The 21,652-nt window shown below is 43.3% G+C and overlaps 1 protein-coding gene across 1 annotated transcript in view; it reads left to right on the plus strand.

Annotated features, from left to right (window-relative positions):
• LOC110493901 (N-terminal EF-hand calcium-binding protein 1-like) overlaps positions 1-21,652 on the plus strand; it is a 65,320-nt gene that overhangs the window by 40,302 nt on the left and 3,366 nt on the right. The window contains exons 4-12 of the mRNA XM_036949891.1: positions 277-302; positions 2,720-2,817; positions 9,753-9,889; positions 13,133-13,254; positions 13,579-13,658; positions 14,321-14,374; positions 15,157-15,266; positions 15,869-15,946; positions 16,339-16,430. Coding sequence (XP_036805786.1) covers positions 277-302; positions 2,720-2,817; positions 9,753-9,889; positions 13,133-13,254; positions 13,579-13,658; positions 14,321-14,374; positions 15,157-15,266; positions 15,869-15,946; positions 16,339-16,430 — 797 coding nt within the window. The remainder of the gene's footprint in view (positions 1-276; positions 303-2,719; positions 2,818-9,752; positions 9,890-13,132; positions 13,255-13,578; positions 13,659-14,320; positions 14,375-15,156; positions 15,267-15,868; positions 15,947-16,338; positions 16,431-21,652) is intronic.

Consider the following 21,652-nt stretch of genomic DNA (forward strand, 5'->3'; position numbering starts at 1 on the left):
GAGGTGAATGATGTGTTATTTAGAGCTCATAGTAATCATCTTGCTGTCTTTTATTGAACCTATTAATTCCTGAACGTTTTACAGTACATTGGAGGGCACCCGGCTTCATGAAGTGGTGCAAAGCTTCCCTCTGTAGAATTCGAAATTCTGTCCATGCATTCCCGAGGCACACAACCTCTCCAGGACTTAAATGAAACACCAAACATCTTTGAAATGTCTGTAATTCAATGAACTCTTATTTCTTTTCCCATCTATTTATTTTCTGATACATTGCAGCAACCTAGATACCGACAAACTATCAGGTGAGTGTGTGTTTTAATGTGGCCTATCTTTTCATAAAATTAACCCTGCAATCTCTCCACCATGCCTCCAGTAATAAATTATTCCCACATTTGAATCTTTTGTGCTCAAAAATTCTCTTTCATAATAAGGTCAGTGACTTTCCAGTGAGCACGCCACGTCATTTCAATGTGGAAATGTGGGTTATTTTTGGTTGAGGTGTTGATCAATGACATTTCAACCTTTTATTCACCCACTCAAAAAGACAGCCAATGTGTTATCACTAGGCTTTCAACCATCTAAAGGCACAAACAAATTATAATGAAAAAAACAATGTCTGATATTTTGTATTTATACAACAACTTATTGTGTTATCACTGTGTGTCATCTAATAGCACAACCAAATTACCTAGATTGTAGTTGAGATTACATCAAAAGTACTGTACATAGTGCAAGTGATCAATGCTGTTCCTTATGTATATTGTGAGATATGCATGCTTTCTATGATTGCATAGTAAGATTTTTATAGTTGCAGACAACTCAACATGTGGCCATGGATGTGTTACTCATTTTAAGGTTGAATAAAAACTGTTACATTAGCCTTAATAACTTTAGGCTATTTATAGTATTACAAGTCAAATAGAATTGTGTTATTAAGTTGACAACGCAACCAAATACCAACATTTGAAGTAGATGTATATTTTGTGCCTACTGACTTAGTCTGACTTTAATTCCAGTTTGCCCTCAAATGTATATTTTAAATGTTGGATTCACATCTCCACATCAACCAAAAATCTAATTTAAAGAATAGGACTAAATCAAGTCAAACTTTATTTATACTGTAGTTTGATTTGATTTAGTCCTATTCTTTAACTTAATTTTGGTTGAAATGTAGACGTGCATCCAACATATTCATTATTAACTTTAAGATTAAGATTGAAGCTTGAAACCCTAGGCCTATAGGTATTGTTTTATTTTTAGTTGAATTGAAACAATACCTCTTGATGACTTCGCAAATGCTGTATAGGCCTAAATAGTATAATTGAAAGACTTCGATAGCAACACTGAATCTATTTAGATAATAAGAGATCTCTCAATAATCATTCTCATGATAGTACTTTCGTTGTAGTCAATGACAAATATCAAAGCTAAGCAGGGCTTGGTTAAAGCCCTGGATGGGAGACCAAATGGATAGCTCCAGTAGGAGGGGCTGCCCAGCCTATTATTTGATAGCGGATATAACATTTAAGATCTGACGTGGTTTCAAAGGTACAAATTCTAGATATTTTCCACAAAGTTTGTCTATGTTGAAAATTGGTTACCATGATGACAATTCTGCGATTTGAAATTTCACCCTCAAAACAACGTTTTGCAAATTTTTATTACCCTTTTTTCTCCCCCAATGTCATGGTATCTAATTGGTAGTTACAGTCCTGTCCCATTGCTGCAACTCCCATACGAACTCAGGAGAGGTGAAGGTCGAGAGCCGCGCGTCCTGCGAAACACAACCCAGCCAAGCCGCACTAATGTGTCGGAGGAAACACCGTACACCTGGCGACCGTGTCAGCTTGCATTGTGTCAAGAAGCAGTGCAGCTTGGCTGGGTTGTGTTTCGGAGGACGCACGACTCTCGACCTTCACCATTCAGCCAGTTTGTGCCCAGTGGGTTATTGTTGTAATAAGTTGTTATCACCATCAGCATAACATTGTCATTCCGATCTTCATTATCCTCATAATCAACATTGTCATGCTGATCATCATCTATAACCTTCTATTATTATAAGTGTGGGTATAAACTGATTAACACATCTAGATATCCAGCTTATGAAAATTAGTGGCAGATGGAAAGCCAAAAGTAGGACAAGAACCTGTAAACACTCACTTCCAAGAATAAACCTGCTGCATAATTTATTGAATGGGAAAAGCATCCGTCAGTGGAGCAGCTTGACATGGGGGGATGTTGACTATCTCTTATCACTGTAAGTGCTTTCTCTGTGTTATCTTGGAGTTAGTGTGTTGAACATCAATCAATGACTGCTTCATAGGCAAAAGAAATCCGGGGCACTCTTAGATTGGTGAAAGTTATAATGTCCTGATTGATTTGACATTACCATAATGAAGTATAAGAACAGTGTTGGCACACTTAAGCGTTTCGGTTTACTTACTTTCCAACTTTATAAGAGATTATAACAGTTGATCTAATCAATGTCCGGTCTTGTGTCTCAGGATGTACTGTTCTGTTTTGTTGTTCAATCAGTCTAAGGTAGTTACGACGTTTCTCGTAGACATTTTTTAGATCAAAGTGTGCATTATGGGGAAGGATATTGCGATACCATGCACCTTAGATATTCAACTGAATTTGTTATTCGTACTGTATAGTATAAGAAACTGGTGTCAATGTTAAATATACAATTAGGGTTGCTTTCTTTCTTTCATTTCAGATGACTTTGCTCAACACTTGGGGGGATATGTGAATGTCCTCTCTGCTCTGGAGATCCTAAATGTTGCCATCTTGGAGGCTATGAACAAAACTAAAAAGGTACACCTTTGTGATTGCTATTCTGAGACATCATATCCATGCTCGAGGTTTACTGTCAAATCGATGCGTGAATCCAATCATTCAATAACACCTTGAAAATAGAACCTTCTTTACTCTGCACAATGAAGTAATCACTGATTTAACACGATTGCACAGGTGAAAGCAAGAGTTCCACTTAACAGCTTAGTGACTGTGGGTTAAAGAATTTACCATACCCATGTCTTTTATTATGAACAGTAAATGCTACACAGTCAATTGACTGGGGGCTACAGAATATACTCTAGAGGTAAAGTTTGCAGAACATACCCTATGTAGAGTACACCCTCGGCTACAGAATATACCCTACCTATGTATTGTATTATGAAGAGTAAAATTGCTCCACAGTCCATTGACTGCAGGTACAGCATATACTCAGTCGCTAGTCATGTCACAAACAAGTACAAAGGCCAATGAAAAATACGAAAGGCTGATCCGGGAGGACCATGTAGAACTGGCACTAGTAGAGAGCTGTTCGGTGCCAATGGATAGGGTTCAGCCACCACAGCTCTCTCTGGCAAGAACCAAGATCTCTTCAGACAAGTTTATTGCAGGTATTGGGTTCAACACACTTCTCTGTAATGATGGCTCATAGTAAAAGTGAGAGAGTAAAAAAGTGGTTCTATGGAAAGATAGAAGAAAACAATAACCATGAGGATAGGCATAGATACAATATACAGGCCCAGTAGACTGTGGAGGTGTATCTAGATTACACATAATGACATATATGGTTGATTTTGCAAATACGGGCACTTTTGGATGTTAAATGTTTTGGGAAATGAAACTGCTTTTTATCTATCTGAATATTTCCATCACTCTGTCTGGAAACAATATCTAATAGTGGCTGAGACCATACTATTTAAGAATATCATTATTTTTATCGATTTCCCCAAATACCCGAGGGGAAATGTCATTACCACCACGTCATAAAATGTGCTATTTTAGTTGAAATGGAAATGACAGAAATTGTGCCTAAGGTATATAACATTTGCACATGAATTGTATTTTTTTTCATGTATTTCTTATTACTATTTTGAAGTTTGCTTAACTATATGTATGTATCAGTCATGTTTAAATGTCCATATATGCCTTGATGATTCTCAGAAACATGTATTTACCACATCAGAATCTTAATATTTGACATTATTTTACAAATTATTCTAACAACAAGCATTTAATATTCACATTTGCGAAGAATCATCCATATCAATTGTAATTTAATGTAATTTGCCTCAAAATATGTAACGTGATGGTAATGACTTAGCATTGTGGTAATGACTGTAATGTGATGGTAATGACTGTAACGTGATGGTAATGACTGTAACGTGATGGTAATGACTGTAACGTGATGGTAATGACTTAGCATTGTGGTAATGACTGTAACGTGATGGTAATGACTGTAACGTGATGGTAATGACTTAGCATTGTGGTAATGACTGTAACGTGATGGTAATGACTGTAACGTGATGGTAATGACTGTAACGTGATGGTAATGACTGTAACGTGATGGTAATGACTTAGCATTGTGGTAATGACAGTGTGGTGGAAATTACATTTCATATAAATCTAATGAAAAATACCATTAAACATTTTAATGTCACAGTTGTACATGTTTAATTTTATTGAAGATATAGAACAGACCATTTGTTCCAATTCATCCCAAAGGTGTTCGATGGGGTTGAGGTCAGGGCTCTGTGCAGGCCAGTCAAGTTCTTCCACACCGATCTCAACAAATCATTTCTGGATGGACCTCGCTTTGTGCACAGGGCATTGTCATGCTGAAACAGGAAAGAGCATTCCCCAAAACTGTTGCCACAAAGTTGGAAGCACAGAATCATCTAGAATGTATGCTGTAGCATTAAGATTTCCCTTCACTGGAACTAAGGGGACTAGCCTAAACCATGAAAAACAGCCCCAGACCATTATTCCTCCTCCACCAAACTGTACAGTTGGCACTGCATTGGGACAGGTAACGTTCTCCTGGCATCCACCAAACCCAGATTCATTTGTTGGACTGCCAGATGGTGAAGCATGATTCATCACTCCAGAGACGGCTAGCTATACACCACTCCAACCTACGCTTGGTATTGTTCCCGACGAACAGTTATTTTGCTGATGTTGCTTCCAGAGGCAGTTTGGAACTCGGTAGTGAGTGTTACAACGCAGAACAGACGATTTTGACACACCACGCGCTTCAGCACTCAGCGGTTCTGTTTTGTGAGCTTGTGTTGACCGGGGCAGCTCTAGCAGGGCGGAAATTTGACGAACGGACTTGTTGGAAAGGTGACATCCTATGGACGGTGCCACGTTGAAAGTCACTGAGCTCTTTGGTATGGACCATTCTACTGCCAATGTTTGTCTATAGAGATTGCATGGCTGGGTGCTCAATTTCATACACCTTTCAGCAACGGGTGTGGCTGAAATAGCCAAATCAACTAATTTGATCCACTAATTTGAAGGGGTGTCCACATACTTTTGTATATATCGTGTATGTCCTTGTTCTCTTCTTGGTTGATTGCATCTTATAGAAACATTTAAAATAAATAATTAAAGTCAGTAATATCCATTGTAAGTCACATAAATAGACATTGAAATCACTCAATCTTCCTAACATAATAAAATAAAACATGTAATGGTCTTATTTTGCAAATAAGTGTTCAATTTCAACTTAACCATGATCATATAGGTAATTTGTTTGTCTTTTCAGGTCTTAAGATAAGTAATAATGTATTAACTAATACAGTTAGTCATCACCACCACATTCTGTCCTTACCATCACAGTTCATTATTAGGTGGTAATGACATGTGGCGGGAATGACATTTTTACAGTATTTGGTCATAAAAATAAGTGATTCCAGCATGGTCCAGTTGAACAGCTAGCATACAATGTATCCTAAATACACATAATTAAAACATAATTGAAAAAATCTAACATCATTTGATGAAACTATAGCCTATTGGGAAATATCTTCTCAAGTCATATTTGCCTTTCTTTTCCTATCATTTCCTGGCATCAAAATTGGAATTCCCCTCCATGACATCCATGTGCTCCACTGTCACTATTCATATCCAAGTACGTAAACTTTTGAAAAAAAGGTTATTATTATTTGCTTGTCATGGTGGTCATGACACAACACCTAGCTCCCGAGTAGCGCAGTGCTCTAAGGCACTGCATCTCAGTGCAAGAGACGTTACTGGTTCAAATCCAGGCTGTATCACTACTGGCTGTGATTGGGAGTCCCATAGGGCGGCGCACAATTGGAACAGTGTCGTCCAGGTTTGGCCCGGGGCAGGCCGTCATTGTAAATAACAGTTTAACTTTAATAACAGTTCTTAACTGACTTGCCTAGTTAAATAAAACGTGTTTTAAACAAATTTCAAAGTAGAGATTAAAATAACCTTAAACTTTTTTTTCTCCATTCTCCAAAATGTAATATAATGTTATTATTTGCACTGTTTTTGTCCTGCCTCACACCTGGACTTTTGACAATCTTCTATGTATTACACTTACAAAAGTCTAATGACAAAATATTTAATGCACCTGTTTAAAAAAAAGAGTCAAATAAATGGAAACTACATTAGATGTGCATAAGCCATTACACACACACACATATATATATATATATATATATATATATATATATATATATATATATATATATATATATTTTTTTTTATTATTATTATTATTTTTTTTTACACAAAATACAGAATAAATAGGTTTTATTTTTGCTGGTGGTCAGTGAGAACTCCCACGCTTTTTTTCCCGAAGGTGGGGGAATTGAGAATACCAACTCGAGGGATACTCTATAGGATAGATAAAGGCTTTAGAACATACCCTATGATATAGGCTACAGAATATACCCTACCTACAGTTGAAGTCTGAAGTTTACATACACCTTAGCAAAATACAGTTTTTCACAATTCCTGACATTCAACCCTAGTAAAAAATCCCCTGTTTTAGGTCAGTTAGGATCACCACTTTATTTTAAGAATGTAAAATGTCAGAATAATAAGAGGGAGAATTATTTATTTCAGCTTTTATTTCTATCTCATTCCCAGTGGGTCAGACGTTTACATACACTCAATTAGTATTTGGTAGCATTGCCTTTAAATAGTTTAACTTGGGTTAAACGTTTTGGGTATCCTTCCACAAGCTTCCCACAATAAGTTGGGTGAATTTTGGCCCATTCCTCCTGACAGAGCTGCTATAACTGAGTCAGGTTTGTAGGCCTCCTTACTCGCACACGCTTTTTCAGTTCTGCCCAAAAGTGTTCTATTGGATTGAGGTCAGGGCTTTGTGATGGCCACTCCAATACCTTGACTTTGTTGACCTTAAGCCATTTTGCCACAACTTTGGAAGTATGCTTGGGGTCATTGTCCATTTGGAAGACCCATTGGCGACCAAGATTTAACTTCCTGACTGATGTCTTGAGATGCTGCTTCAATATATCCACATAATTTTCCTACCTCATGATGCCATCTATTTTGTGAAGTGCACAAATCATTCCTGCAGCAAAGCACCCAAACAACATGATGCTGCCACCACCATGCTTAACGGTTGGGATGGTGTTCTTCAGCTTGCAAGCCTCCCCCTCTTTCCTCCAAACATAACGATGGTCATTATGGACAAACAGTTCTATTTTTGTTTCATCAGACCAGAGGACATTTTTCCAAAAAGTACGATCTTTGTCCCCATGTGCAGTTGCAAACTGTAGTCTGGCTTTTTTATGGTGGTTTTGGAGCAGTGGCTTCTTCCTTGCTGAGCGGCCTTTCAGGTTATGTAGATATAGGACTCGTTTTACTATGGATATAGATACTTTTGTACCTGTTTCCTCCAGCATCTTCCCAAGGTCATTTGCTGTTGTTCTGGGATTGATTTGCACTTTTCGCACCAAAGTACCTTCATCTCTTGGAGACAGAACGCATCTCCTTCCTGAGCGGTATGACGGCTGTGTGGTCCCATGGTGTTTATACTTGCGTACAATTGTTTGTACAGATGAACATGGTACCTTCAGGTGTTTGGAAATAGCTCCCAAGGATAAACCAGACTTGTGAAGGTCTCCATTTTTTTTCTGAGGTCTTGGCTGATTTCTTTTAATTTTCCCATGATGTCAGGAAAGAGGCACTGAGTTTGAAGGCAGGCCTTGAAATACATCCACAGGTACACCCCCAATTTACTCAAATTATGTCAATTAGCCTATCAGAAGCTTCTAAATCCATGACATAATTTTCTAGAATTTTCCAACCTCTTTAAAGACACAGTCAACTTAGTGTATCTAAACTTCTGACCCACTGGAACTGTGATGCAGTGAATTATAGGTGAAATAATCTGCCTGTAAACAATTGTTGGAAAAATTACTCGTGTCATGTGCAAAGTAGATGTCCTAACAGACTTGCCAAAACTATAGTTGTGGTTGAAAAACGAGTGGTTGAAGTGGTTGAAAAACGAGTTTTAATGACTCCAACCTAAGTGTATGTAAACTTCTGAATTCAACTGTATGTATTGTATTATGAACAGTAATTGCTCCAGTCCATTGACTAGGGGCTAGTTTTGACTTTGAAAAAAAATAAAAAATAGACTGCCTCCATCTGTGCAAAGGAATCTAGCTAGTGTGCCTCGTAAAAGTGATGAGTCCAGCAACAATACTGGTGTTGAAATTGGCAAGCCAAACATATCTGCATTCATTACCATCATATTACGGTCTATATTAGGGATCATCGACTAGATTCAGCCCCGGGCCAAACATAAATACAAATAATTTCTAGACTGCAAAGTGACCGCAAGAAGAACAAAAACGTTATAATATTTTATAAGAATTTCAAATCTTGCTTCTATTTATATACGATCACATATGTCTCTGGGCAGATAAAATCACCTGTGGGCCAAATTGCATCTACACTGGCTATTTTTTGTAAACATACTGTTCAAAGTAGTCATTGTGCATAGAGTTGTATGGTTTGTTAAACTTTTGAAATCAATGTTTTTTCCTACTGAAACTTATAGATGATATTGGAAGGGAGCAGAGAGAAAATCTCTGAGCCATTTAAAAAAGTTTCAACATTGGCCAGCCCAGGAATCAGTGAAGCACATCAGTGAAGGAATGAGAAAAACCAGCAATCCCTGTTAGAAAAGAGGGGGCTGTTACTGCATAATTATGCATCCTGTCACAATTAATGCCCCATTCTTCCATTCACTTCCTTATACGTTGTCAGAAGGAAAATCCATAGAGGTTTTTGCTTTGCTAGCGATTGTTAGCAGTTGTCACAAATATCACCACCAAGGCCCTAGACTAGAATTCCCCCTTGGTATTTATCAACAGTACACCTAGAAAGAAAGTTGCTATCTAAAACCTTAAAGGGTTCTTCGGCTGTGCCCGTAAGAGAACCCTTTGAAGAACCTTTTTTGGTTCAACGTAGAACCCTTTTGGTTTCAGGTGGAACCCATTATACAGAGGGTTCTACATGGAACCCAAAAGAGTTCTACCTGGAACCAAAAAGGATGTAGCAAGGGTTGCCTCCCAAATTGCACCCTATTCATCATATAGTGCACTACTTTTGACCAGGGTCCATATTACAATTACATTATTCTTAGCAGTCTCCCGCTAGTTACAGTTAGAATAGCTGGTATTGTATGAAAACCATTCCATGGACTATATTCAAAAAGGCAAAGAATCATGTATGCAGTGAAAAGTAACAAATTAATTTGAGTAAAACGTGTAATGACCTTTGGTAGCTGTTACTATACGGCCTTAGCTGTCGTGAGCTCAACAGCTCTTAGAATTGATATGGGCTCTCCGAGTAAAGGTTGCCAACCTGTTCTCTCTCTCTCTCTCTCTCGTTTTCTCTCTCTCTCCGCAACCACATCTACCTTCCCTCCATCTCCTCTCCTTTGTTAGGAGTACCAGGACTCCTCTGTGCTGGGACAGTTTGTGACCCGCTTCATGCTGAGGGAGACCTCCAGCCAGCTGCTCTCTCTCCAAATGTCCCTGCAGTGTGCCATGGAGGCCGTGGAAGAGCAGAGCAGGCCCGCACCGTAAGTCGCTAGTGCTCAACACACCTAAACACTATGGCAGTACCATCTTATTACGCAGTACTCAGTCTCTGATACACAACGGCACCACACGACTCAACACCACGCCAGCTGCATCTCAGTACTAAACACTATGGCACCACCTCAGTACTAAACACTATGGCACCATCTCACTACTAAACCCTATGGCACCACCTCACTAAACACTATGGCACCACCCCATTACTAAACACTATGGCACTACCCCACTACTAAACACTATGGCACTACCCCACTACTAAACACTATAGCACCACCTCACTACTAAACACTATAGCACCATCTCACTACTAAACACTATAGCACCATCTCACTACTAAACACTATAGCACCACCTCACTACTAAACACTATGGCACCACCCCACAACTAAACACTAGTGCACCACCTCACTACTAAACACTATAGCACCACTTCACTACTAAACACTATGGCACCACCTCACTACTAAACACTATAGCACCACTTCACTACTAAACACTATAGCACCACCTCACTACTAACTATAGCACCATCTCACTACTAAACACTATAGCACCACCTCACTACTAAACACTATAGCACCACATCACTACTAAACACTAGTGCACCACTTCACTACTAAACACTATAGCACCACCTCACTACTAAACACTATAGCACCACTTCACTACTAAACACTATAGCACCACCTCACTACTAAACACTATAGCACCATCTCACTACTAAACACTATAGCACCACCTCACTACTAAACACTATAGCACCACCTCACTACTAAACACTATGGCACCACCCCACTACTAAACACTATAGCACCACCTCACTACTAAACACTAGTGCACCACCTCACTACTAAACACTATAGCACCACCGCACTACTAAACACTATGGCACCACCTCACTACTAAACACTATAGCACCACCTCACTACTAAACACTATGGCACCACCCCACTACTAAACACTATAGCACCACCTCACTACTAAACACTATAGCACCACCCCACTACTAAACACTATGGCACCACCCCACTACTAAACACTATGGCACCACCTCACTACTAAACACTATGGCACCACCTCATGATGTTAACATTTGGGGGGATGCTACACAGAAAGAAAGCAAATGGGGATAGAGAGACTAGAGAGAGAGGGTGGGGGATATAGAGAAAGGATGAGAGAGAGACGGAGAGGAAGAGGGGAGAGAGATCGATTGAGAGAGACTCACATAGAGAGGGAGGGGGGGCAGAGCGAGAAGGAGTCACTGAGATGGACAAACACAGATAGAAGGGTTAATGATGTAGAGGAGATAGAGACACACACACACATACAGAGAGAGACACATACACATACTGTATACACACACACTCCTAATACAGCCTGATACTGTGTCCTCTTTTCTTTTCATCTGCGGTAGTGTTCTACATGCTGTAGTGCCCTTTGGGGCTTCTACCTTGCCAAGCAGGAGAACTGTCCCAGTCATACACTCCCTCGGCTTTGGGGATAGGTAAACCATTTTTAAAGAAATTATTTTGTATTTTCTAAAGTCTAGCAACTTTGCGTCAGGCATGCCAGCTAAGATTGTTAGACAAGCTACTCTAACTTTATTGATAGCTAGTTATGAGTTTGAGAGATTGGGAAGCTATCTAGCTTGTTAGCTGAATTATAAATTTGCTAGGTGGCTAGTATTACTGAGAAACAACAAAACATTTATTTTTTCATCTAGAAGGAATTAATAGGCTACATGAAATTAATTTACAAACATACTTCCTGCCCATCAGTGTCACGCGACACTCTCTCTCCTCCTCCATTGGTGATACTGTCTGCATGCGCTACAGTATCTAGCGTCCTGCCTAGCATATCTTTTCTCCGTGGTGCATCTTGGAGTTAACCACTTACTAGGAAGAATGGGGGTTGGGGGGGGCAGAAAAAAAGCTATCATACACAACATCCTGCGAACTGATGTGAGACGGTTTCATTTAAACGGTGTTCTCTAAAACATGTCATGAACATTTGCTGTGTAATGGGTACTTCTGGATGAATTATATGGGTGGATAGTGCAGTAATGAATAGCCTGCAACTTTCTTTTTGTGTCATGAATGCATCAGGACACTGGTCAAATACACATAATTGGGGTAATTAAATGGTTCATTGTATCATGGATGGTTAAACATTGACACAGATAGCCAGTGACAGATGGCAATGTGCAGAGCCTTTGCACCTTATTCCCTACGTAGTGCGCTACTTTTGACCTTAGCCCAATGGGCCCCTGTCAAAAGTAGGGCACATTGTACAGTAGAGAATATGGTGCCATTTGGGAAGCAGACTCTGGGCAGCGCAGTATTGTGGAGTCTACTGTGGTGCTCCTCTGGGTATCAGCATATTGTTTATTGGCCATAATGAAGTCGATTTGGGGGGGATGAGTTACAGAAAGAGAGTGAAAGGGGGGAGCGAGACAAGGAAGAGAGAGAGAAGAGGGGAGAGCTACAGAGGGAGGGGGGTCAGAGCGAGAAGGAGTCACTGAGATGGACAAAAACAGAGGTTATAAATGTAGGGGAGATACACACACGCACACACACACACACACACACAGAGACACATACACATATACACACTCCTAATACAGCCTGATACTGTGTCCTCGTTTCTTTTCATCGGCGGTAGTGTCCTACGTGCTGCGTGCCCTTTAGGGCTTCTACCTTGCCCAGCAGGAGAACTGTCCCAGTCATACACTCCCTCAGCCCTGGGGATAGGTAAAAAGTCTTAACTTGGAGAAAACAGCAACTCTCCATCCATCTACTCTGTCACACACAAACACAGAAGCACAAAGACTCAACCAGACTCAGATGGGCACACACACACACTTCATCTTTGATTTTGAAGTGTTAGTGTCACCACTGAGCAGTCAATACCATGTCCTACACTACCCATGGGGGTAATTACAATGTTGGGCTTGTTATTTGGAACTATCCACAAAATGGCTTCCACTCTTCTTTGTTGTGTTTTGGTTCGGCCAATGTACTGCTGCTACCGCCTTCTGTCATCGTTCTCAAAATGTTCTCTTCTTTTCTGATATTGTTCTCTACCTCCTCTCCTCTCTATATGTTATTCCTCCTCTATCTTCGTCAATTGTGACTAGCGCCATCGCTCCTTTCCTCACCTCTCTGACAGTTACCTTTCTTTTTTACTTTTATTCCTCTTCCTTTTCTTGATCTGTCTGTTTTCAGGAGAGCGGTGGAGGTGGCGGAGCATCCCTCAGCGCAGAGAAACAGCAGACGATGTGGCCGCAAGTTTCAGAAGAACATGTGCCTCTCCCCTATCCACCCCTACTCAGGCATCCTCACTACAGGTAATATCAATGCTAGTGTAACTGCTGGGAAATGGCTAGCTAGTTAGCGGTGCGAGCTAGTGGCATTTCAATCGGTGACGTCACTCGCTCTGAGACCTTGTAGTTGTTTCCCTTGCTCTGCGAGGGCCGTGGCTTTTGTGGAGCGATTGGTAAAGATGCATCGTGGGAGGCAGTTGATGTGTTCCGAGGGGCCCTAGTTCGAGCCCAGATTGGGGCAAGGAGAGGGACGATAGCAAGACTGTTACATTAATGATGTTAACCAGGATCACTCTTAGAACTAATTTAATAGGATCTATGTGGGCGTGCGTGTGTGTGTTTCTCTAGGAGTGACCATGGAGATTGATGACCACTGGTGCTCCCAGATCAACAGGCTCCAGCAGCTATTGGACAAGCTGGAGTGGCAGGTAGGGAAGTGTCCTGGGTATATCTCATCCTGACCGCGCCTTTATGTCTTGCTCTATTGCTCCGTGCTGCTCCTACCTTTCTCCTATCTCCCCTTTGTCGCTCTCTCTTACTTTAACTCCCTATGCTGTCTCTATCGCCTATCTGTCTGTCTGTCTGCCAGCCAGTCAGTCTCTCACTCTCTCTGTCTCTTTCTAGTTTGTCAATCTACACTGCAATATCAGAACAATTCATAACCTGCAGCATGTACTGTAGTGCAATATCAATCGTCACCTTACAGATTCTCATTCCCTTTGCAGTGAGCTAATAAAATTGAATATTATAGCTTATTGCTTTGTCTCATGGCTGGATAGAAATAGAGGGTTGCCAATGTACAGGCAGGGGTTGGATATGAACTCTAGTCAGAATGTGTGTCAATGATGCAATGTATTGGATAATTATAGTATATAGCTGCGTGAGATAATTATATTCTAGTCAGACTTGGGTTCAAGTAGTATTTGTTTTCTGGTTTACACTTTTGGGACTATTCCATTGTGTCTGGAAAGCTCATACAAGCAGAGCTAAAGTATTTGGAAGAAAAAATGCTTTTTGAAACTGGGAATTATTCAAGTCCTGGTCAATGTGAGTTTGACCATTATAACTAGGTTTCCAATGGTCTTTTCAGGGTCCAAAGTTGGAACCTCTGAAAGAAGATACGCTGGCCAGTACATACAAATCTGTGAGTGATGACTGTTGTTTCTCTAAATTCGATTAAGTTCGATACAACTTTATTAATACCCTCAGGGGCAACTTAGGCCAGTCATTGGACTTTAACGGCACAGTTATCCAATAAAAGTACGTCCGTGTAGCTCTTCTTTTTAAGTTTCCACATACACCCCATTTTTTACAGTGTCAATTTGTTTTTGTTTTACAAAGCGGGCCGCACATGACGCAATCCAAAATGAATTCACATCAGCATCCGCCCCTGGGTAACTGTAACACCTGCAGAACACCTCCAATTTTTCACAGGAGCCCTTCAGATTTATCATTCGCACATTGAGTTTCCCCTCACAGGCAAAAAAAAAAAACACTCCCCTATCTGCTTCTAAAACCTGTGTCTTGCCTAGAGCTCGGGTACAGGAGCTCAGAGGAGCATGTGATGTAATCTCACAAACACCTTACTGTTCCTGTCTTTCTTGCACTAATCTTTTCTTATTTGCCGATAGCTGCTTTTTTTAAATACCTTTTTTGTTGAGATAACTGATATCTGGTTGTCTTACCTACCTTAGTTGAATGCCCTGACTGTAAAGCCTAAGTTATACCTTATGTACATAAGCAAGGCATCAACTAAATTAGCCACCTAAAATGACAATCTTGCGTACTTGCTTTGAGGTCGGCATTTTTTGCAGCTAATTGTAGTTATTACGTTGCTTAAGTTGCTCTGTAAAGGAGTCTAAGCTAAATGATCAAAATGGAAATGCATGTAAATGTTGCGTTTCCTTGTGGTCGCCGTGCCAACAGAACATCCTGCTGGTGCAGACGCAGATGACGGCAACGGAGGACCTCGAGGAGTTCCAGAAGCTGCTCAAGAGCTATGTGGACGCCACGTCCAACCACAGCGACAACTTGCAGTGAGTCAAATCAAATCAAACAAATCAAACGTATTTTATCAAGCCCTTTTTTTTTTACATCAGTATAAAGTGCATTACAGTTACCCGGCTTAGACCCCAAAGCACAGTGGCTTGGCACAGGGCAATGCAGGGCACGCGACTCACCACCAATTGATTCACGTGACCTGGCCAGAAAAAAAAATGTAACTAAGGCCAAGAGTTTTTCCTGGTCAAATCATGTTGGCAGGAAAGCCTATTCCTAGATGATAGAAAATGTCTCACCATTGGGATTGTTCTATTTGATCCCAACGATGGCATGCATAATACTTTCCAAAAGTTCCTAAGAATTAGTGACAAACTTTTTCATAGGTAACATTGATTGATCCATTAAAAGACTTTCAAAAAAACAGCCACAGTTATGCATCATGATGAATTTGTGCCGTAAGAGCTCCTTTAATGCAAATGAGATCTTATTTACTGATTGGGCCAGATGCTAACTTCAACTCCCTTGCGCTCTTTCCTCTCTCTCTCTCTCTCTCTCTCTCTCTCTCTCTCTCTCTCTCTCTCTCTCTCTCTCTCTCTCTCTCTCTCTCTCTCTCTCTCTCTCTCTCTCTCTTTCTTAGTGTGTCTATCCAGAAGCTTGCGGGAAAGTCGTGCTACATAATGTATGAGTTTTGGCAGGATCGTATCTCCTGGATGAGGTGTGTGTGTGTGACACTGGCAGGCTGCTCATCTCGCTGATGGAAGCTCTCTCCACTGATGATGAGCAGATGGCCCATCTCATGTCATGTCATGACACACACATACACACAATTTCTCAGGGTTGATTCATACACACCAATATATACAGTATGCCATCTGCAGTATAGCTCAAACTGATACTGTAATATTTGCGTTTTAATGTCTTTGCATTCAATAGTATGCGCATTTACATTTTCTCATAAATTGATGTGCATATCTTCAGTGCAAAGTCTTATTATGTAATGTTGTTTACTAACTAAGCCGTTCCACTATTCAATATTGTTAATAAGGATGGTTGTCTTACTGTAATGTCAAGTCTATTGCTTGTTGCTGTATTCCTGTCATTCCCAAGCTACCTGCAGTCCAATGCCAGTAAGAAATTCCAGCGCTGTGTCATTGATACATTGGAGGATTCCGAGCTTGTGTCTACCATGCTGCTCCCAGGTAAACTCAAGGGTGTGTGTCCATGTGTGTTTGTGTTCGATTCAATACCTACCTATATTTACAGTATCACTTGTGTTTTCCTGCAAATGTTTTCACATTATTGCTCAAAAGACCCAAAACATACACAATAAAATGTCCTGAGGCAAGTACATCATTTCACACTGGTCTTTGAGCAATTACAGTAGCTTAAGTATGTCTTGGGAACAAGACACACTCCCTATGGCAGGGTTCCCCAACTGGCAGGGTTCCCCAACTGGCAGGATTCCCCAAATTTGGCCCGGGGTGATTTTGTTTATCCGCCCACCCCCCACACTGACAAAAGACTGTAAAAACACCAGCCAATCAGCTACAAATCATTTTAATTTTAGAAAACTGTTCCAAAGTGTTCCCACACATACAGTGCCTTGCGAATGTATTCGGCCCCCTTGAACTTTGCGACCTTTTGCCACATTTCAGGCTTCAAACATAAAGATATAAAACTGTTTTTTTTTTGTTGTGAAGAATCAACAACAAGTGGGACACAATCATGAAGTGGAACGACATTTATTGGATATTTCTGTTACGGTGCGTGAATGAGGACCCAAAAGCGAATTAACAAAACAGAGTATCTTTAATTACAAAACAAAACGTAGGCTCAGACGGACAGGCAGATTCCGACAGGACAGGACAAGGTTACAGGAACACGACGATGGTCTGGTTCAGGCATGAGACACACAAACAAACAACCAAGAATCCGACAAGGACAGGAGCAGAAACAGAGAGAGATATAGGGACCTAATCAGAGGGAAAAAGGGAACAGGTGGGGAACGGGGTGAATGGGTAATTAGGAGGAGACAAGGCACAGCTGGGGAAAAGAGGGGGAGAAAAGGTAACATAACAACGACCAGCAGAGGGAGACAGGGTGAAGGGAAAGGACAGAGACAAGACAACATGACAGTACCCCCCCACTCACCGAGCGCCTCCTGGCGCACTCGAGGAGGAAGCCTGGCGGCAACGGAGGAAATCATCGATCAGCGCACGGTCCAGCACGTCCCGAGAGGGAACCCAACTCCTCTCCTCAGGACCGTACCCCTCCCAATCTACTAGGTACTGATGACCACGGCCCCGAGGACGCATGTCCAAAATCCTACGGACCCTGTAGATGGGTGCGCCCTCGACAAGGATGGGGGGGGGGGGGGGGGAAGACGAGCGGGGGCGCGAAGAACGGGCTTGACACAGGAGACATGGAAGACCGGGTGGACGCGACGAAGATATCGCGGCAGAAGAAGTCGCACTGCGACAGGGTTAATGATTTGAGAAATACGGAACGGACCAATGAACCGCGGGGTCAACTTGCGAGAAGCGGTCTTAAGGGGAAGGTTCTGAGTGGAGAGCCAAACTCTCTGACCGCGACAATATCTAGGACTCTTAGTTCTACGCTTATTAGCAGCTCTCACAGTCTGCGCCCTATAACGGCAAAGTGCAGACCTGACCCTCTTCCAGGTGCGCTCGCAACGTTGGACAAAAGCCTGAGCGGAGGGGACGCTGGACTCGGCGAACTGAGATGAGAACAGCGGAGGCTGGTACCCGAGGCTACTCTGAAAAGGAGATAGCCCTGTCGCAGACGAAGGAAGCGAGTTGTGGGCGTATTCTGCCCAGGGGAGCTGTTCTGACCAAGACGCAGGGTTGCGAAAAGAAAGACTGCGTAAGATGCGACCAATAGTCTGATTGGCCCGTTCTGCTTGACCGTTAGACTGGGGGTGAAAGCCGGAAGAGAGACTGACGGAAGCCCCAATCAAACGGCAAAACTCCCTCCAAAATTGAGACGTGAATTGCGGACCTCTGTCCGAAACGACGTCTGACGGAAGGCCATGAATTCTGAAAACATTCTCGATGATGATTTGTGCCGTCTCTTTAGCAGAAGGAAGCTTAGCAAGGGGAATAAAATGAGCCGCCTTAGAGAACCTGTCGACAACCGTAAGAATAACAGTCTTCCCCGCTGACGAAGGCAGTCCGGTGACAAAATCTAAGGCGATGTGAGACCACGGTCGAGAGGGAATGGGAAGCGGCCTGAGACGGCCGGCAGGAGGGGAGTTACCGGACTTAGTCTGCGCGCAGACCGAACAAGCAGCCACGAAACGACGCGTGTCATGCTCCCGGGTGGGCCACCAAAAACGCTGGCGAATGGAAGCAAGCGTACCCCGAACGCCAGGGTGGCCGGCTAACTTGGCAGAGTGAGCCCACTGAAGAACGGCCAGACGAGTAGGAACGGGAACGAAAAGAAGGTTCCTAGGACAAGCGCGCGGCGACGGAGTGTGAGTGAGCGCTTGCTTTACCTGCCTCTCAATTCCCCAGACAGTCAACCCGACAACACGCCCCTCAGGGAGAATCCCCTCGGGGTCAGTGGAGGCTACTGAAGAACTGAAGAGACGAGATAAAGCATCAGGCTTGGTGTTCTTAGAGCCCGGACGATAAGAAATCACGAACTCGAAACGAGCGAAAAACAGCGCCCAACGCGCCTGACGCGCATTAAGTCGTTTGGCAGAACGGATGTACTCAAGGTTCCTATGGTCAGTCCAAACGACAAAAGGAACGGTCGCCCCCTCCAACCACTGTCGCCATTCGCCTAGGGCTAACCGGATGGCGAGCAGTTCGCGGTTTCCCACATCATAGTTACGTTCCGACGGGGACAGGCGATGAGAAAAATACGCGCATGGGTGGACCTTGTCGTCAGAGAGGGAGCGCTGAGAAAGAATGGCTCCCACGCCCACCTCTGACGCGTCAACCTCGACAACGAACTGTCTAGAGACGTCAGGTGTAACAAGGATAGGAGCGGATGTAAAACGATTCTTGAGGAGATCAAAAGCTCCCTGGGCGGAAACGGACCACTTAAAGCACGTCTTGACAGAAGTAAGGGCTGTGAGAGGAGCTGCCACCTGACCGAAATTACGGATGAAACGACGATAGAAGTTCGCGAAGCCGAGAAAGCGCTGCAGCTCGACGCGTGACTTAGGAGCGGGCCAATCAATGACAGCTTGGACCTTAGCGGGATCCATCTTAATGCCTTCAGCGGAAATAACAGAACCGAGAAATGTGACGGAGGAGGCATGAAAAGTGCACTTCTCAGCCTTCACAAAAAGACAATTCTCTAAAAGGCGCTGGAGGACACGTCGAACGTGCTGAAGATGAATCTGGAGTGACGGTGAAAAAATCAGGATATCGTCAAGGTAAACGAAAACAAAGATGTTCAGCATGTCTCTCAGGACATCATTGACTAATGCCTGAAAGACAGCTGGAGCGTTAGCGAGGCCGAAAGGAAGAACCCGGTATTCAAAGTGCCCTAACGGAGTGTTAAACGCCGTCTTCCACTCGTCCCCCTCCCTGATGCGCACGAGATGGTAAGCGTTACGAAGGTCCAACTTAGTGAAAAACCTGGCTCCCTGCAGGATCTCGAAGGCTGAAGACATAAGAGGAAGCGGATAACGATTCTTAACTGTTATGTCATTCAGCCCTCGATAATCTATGCAGGGGCGCAGAGACCCGTCCTTCTTCTTGACAAAAAAAAAACCCCGCTCCGGCGGGAGAGGAGGAGGGGACTATGGTACCGGCGTCAAGAGCTACAGACAAATAATCCTCGAGAGCCTTACGTTCGGGAGCCGACAGAGAGTATAGTCTACCCCGGGGGGGAGTGGTTCCCGGAAGGAGATCAATACTACAATCATACGACCGGTGTGGAGGAAGAGAGGTGGCCCTGGACCGACTGAACACCGTGCGCAGATCGTGATATTCCTCCGGCACCCCTGTCAAATCACCAGGCTCCTCCTGTGAAGAAGAGACAGAGGAAACAGGAGGGATAGCAGACATTAAACATTTCACATGACAAGAGACGTTCCAGGAGAGGATAGAATTACTAGACCAATTAATGGAAGGATTATGACAAACTAGCCAGGGATGGCCCAAAACAACAGGTGTAAAAGGTGAACGAAAAATCAAAAAAGAAATGGTTTCGCTATGATTACCAGAAACAGTGAGGGTTAAAGGTAGCGTCTCACGCTGAATCCTGGGGAGAGGACTACCATCCAGGGCGAACAAGGCCGTGGACTCCCTTAACTGTCTGAGAGGAATGTCATGTTCCCGAGCCCAGGTCTCGTCCATAAAACAGCCCTCCGCCCCAGAGTCTATTAAGGCACTGCAGGAAGCTGACGAACCGGTCCAGCGTAGATGGACCGACAAGGTAGTGCAGGATCTTGAAGGAGAGACAGGAGTAGTAGCGCTCACCAGTAGCCCTCCGCTTACTGATGAGCTCTGGCTTTTACTGGACATGAAGTGACAAAATGACCAGCAGAACCGCAATAGAGACAGAGGCGGTTGGTGATTCTCCGTTCCCTCTCCTTAGTCGAGATGCGGATACCTCCCAGCTGCATAGGCTCAGCTCCCGAGCCGGCAGAGGAAGATGGTAGTGATGCGGAGAGGGGGGCAACGGAGAACGCGAGCTCCTTTCCACGAGCTCGGTGACGAAGATCAACCCGTCGCTCAATGCGAATAGCGAGTTCAATCAAGGAATCCACGCTGGAAGGAACCTCCCGGGAGAGAATCTCATCCTTTACCTCTGCGCGGAGACCCTCCAGAAGACGAGCGAGCAAAGCCGGCTCGTTCCAGCCACTGGAGGCAGCAAGAGTGCGAAACTCAATAGAGTAGTCTGTTATGGATCGATTGCCTTGACATAGGGAAGACAGGGCCCTGGAAGCCTCCTCCCCAAAAACAGATCGATCAAAAACCCGTATCATCTCCTCCTTAAAGTCCTGATACTGGTTAGTACACTCAGCCCTTGCCTCCCAGATTGCCGTGCCCCACTCACGAGCCCGTCCAGTAAGGAGAGATATGACGTAGGCGACACGAGCAGTGCTCCTGGCGTAAGTGTTGGGCTGGAGAGAAAACACAATATCACACTGGGTGAGGAACGAGCGGCATTCAGTGGGCTCCCCAGAGTAACACGGCGGGTTATTGATTCTGGGCTCCGGAGATTCGAAAGCCCTGGAAGTGGCCGGTGGATCGAGGCGGAGATGGTGAACCTGTTCTGTGAGGTTGGAGACTTGGGTGGCCAGGGTCTCAACGGCATGTCGAGCAGCAGACAATTCCTGCTCGTGTCTGCCTAGCATCGCTCCCTGGATCTCGACGGCTGAGTGGAGAGGATCCGAAGTCGCTGGGTCCATTCTTGGTCGGATTCTTCTGTTTCGGTGCGT

This window comes from Oncorhynchus mykiss, chromosome 17, assembly GCF_013265735.2.
Source record: "Oncorhynchus mykiss isolate Arlee chromosome 17, USDA_OmykA_1.1, whole genome shotgun sequence".
Taxonomy (NCBI): Eukaryota; Metazoa; Chordata; class Actinopteri; order Salmoniformes; family Salmonidae; genus Oncorhynchus; species Oncorhynchus mykiss.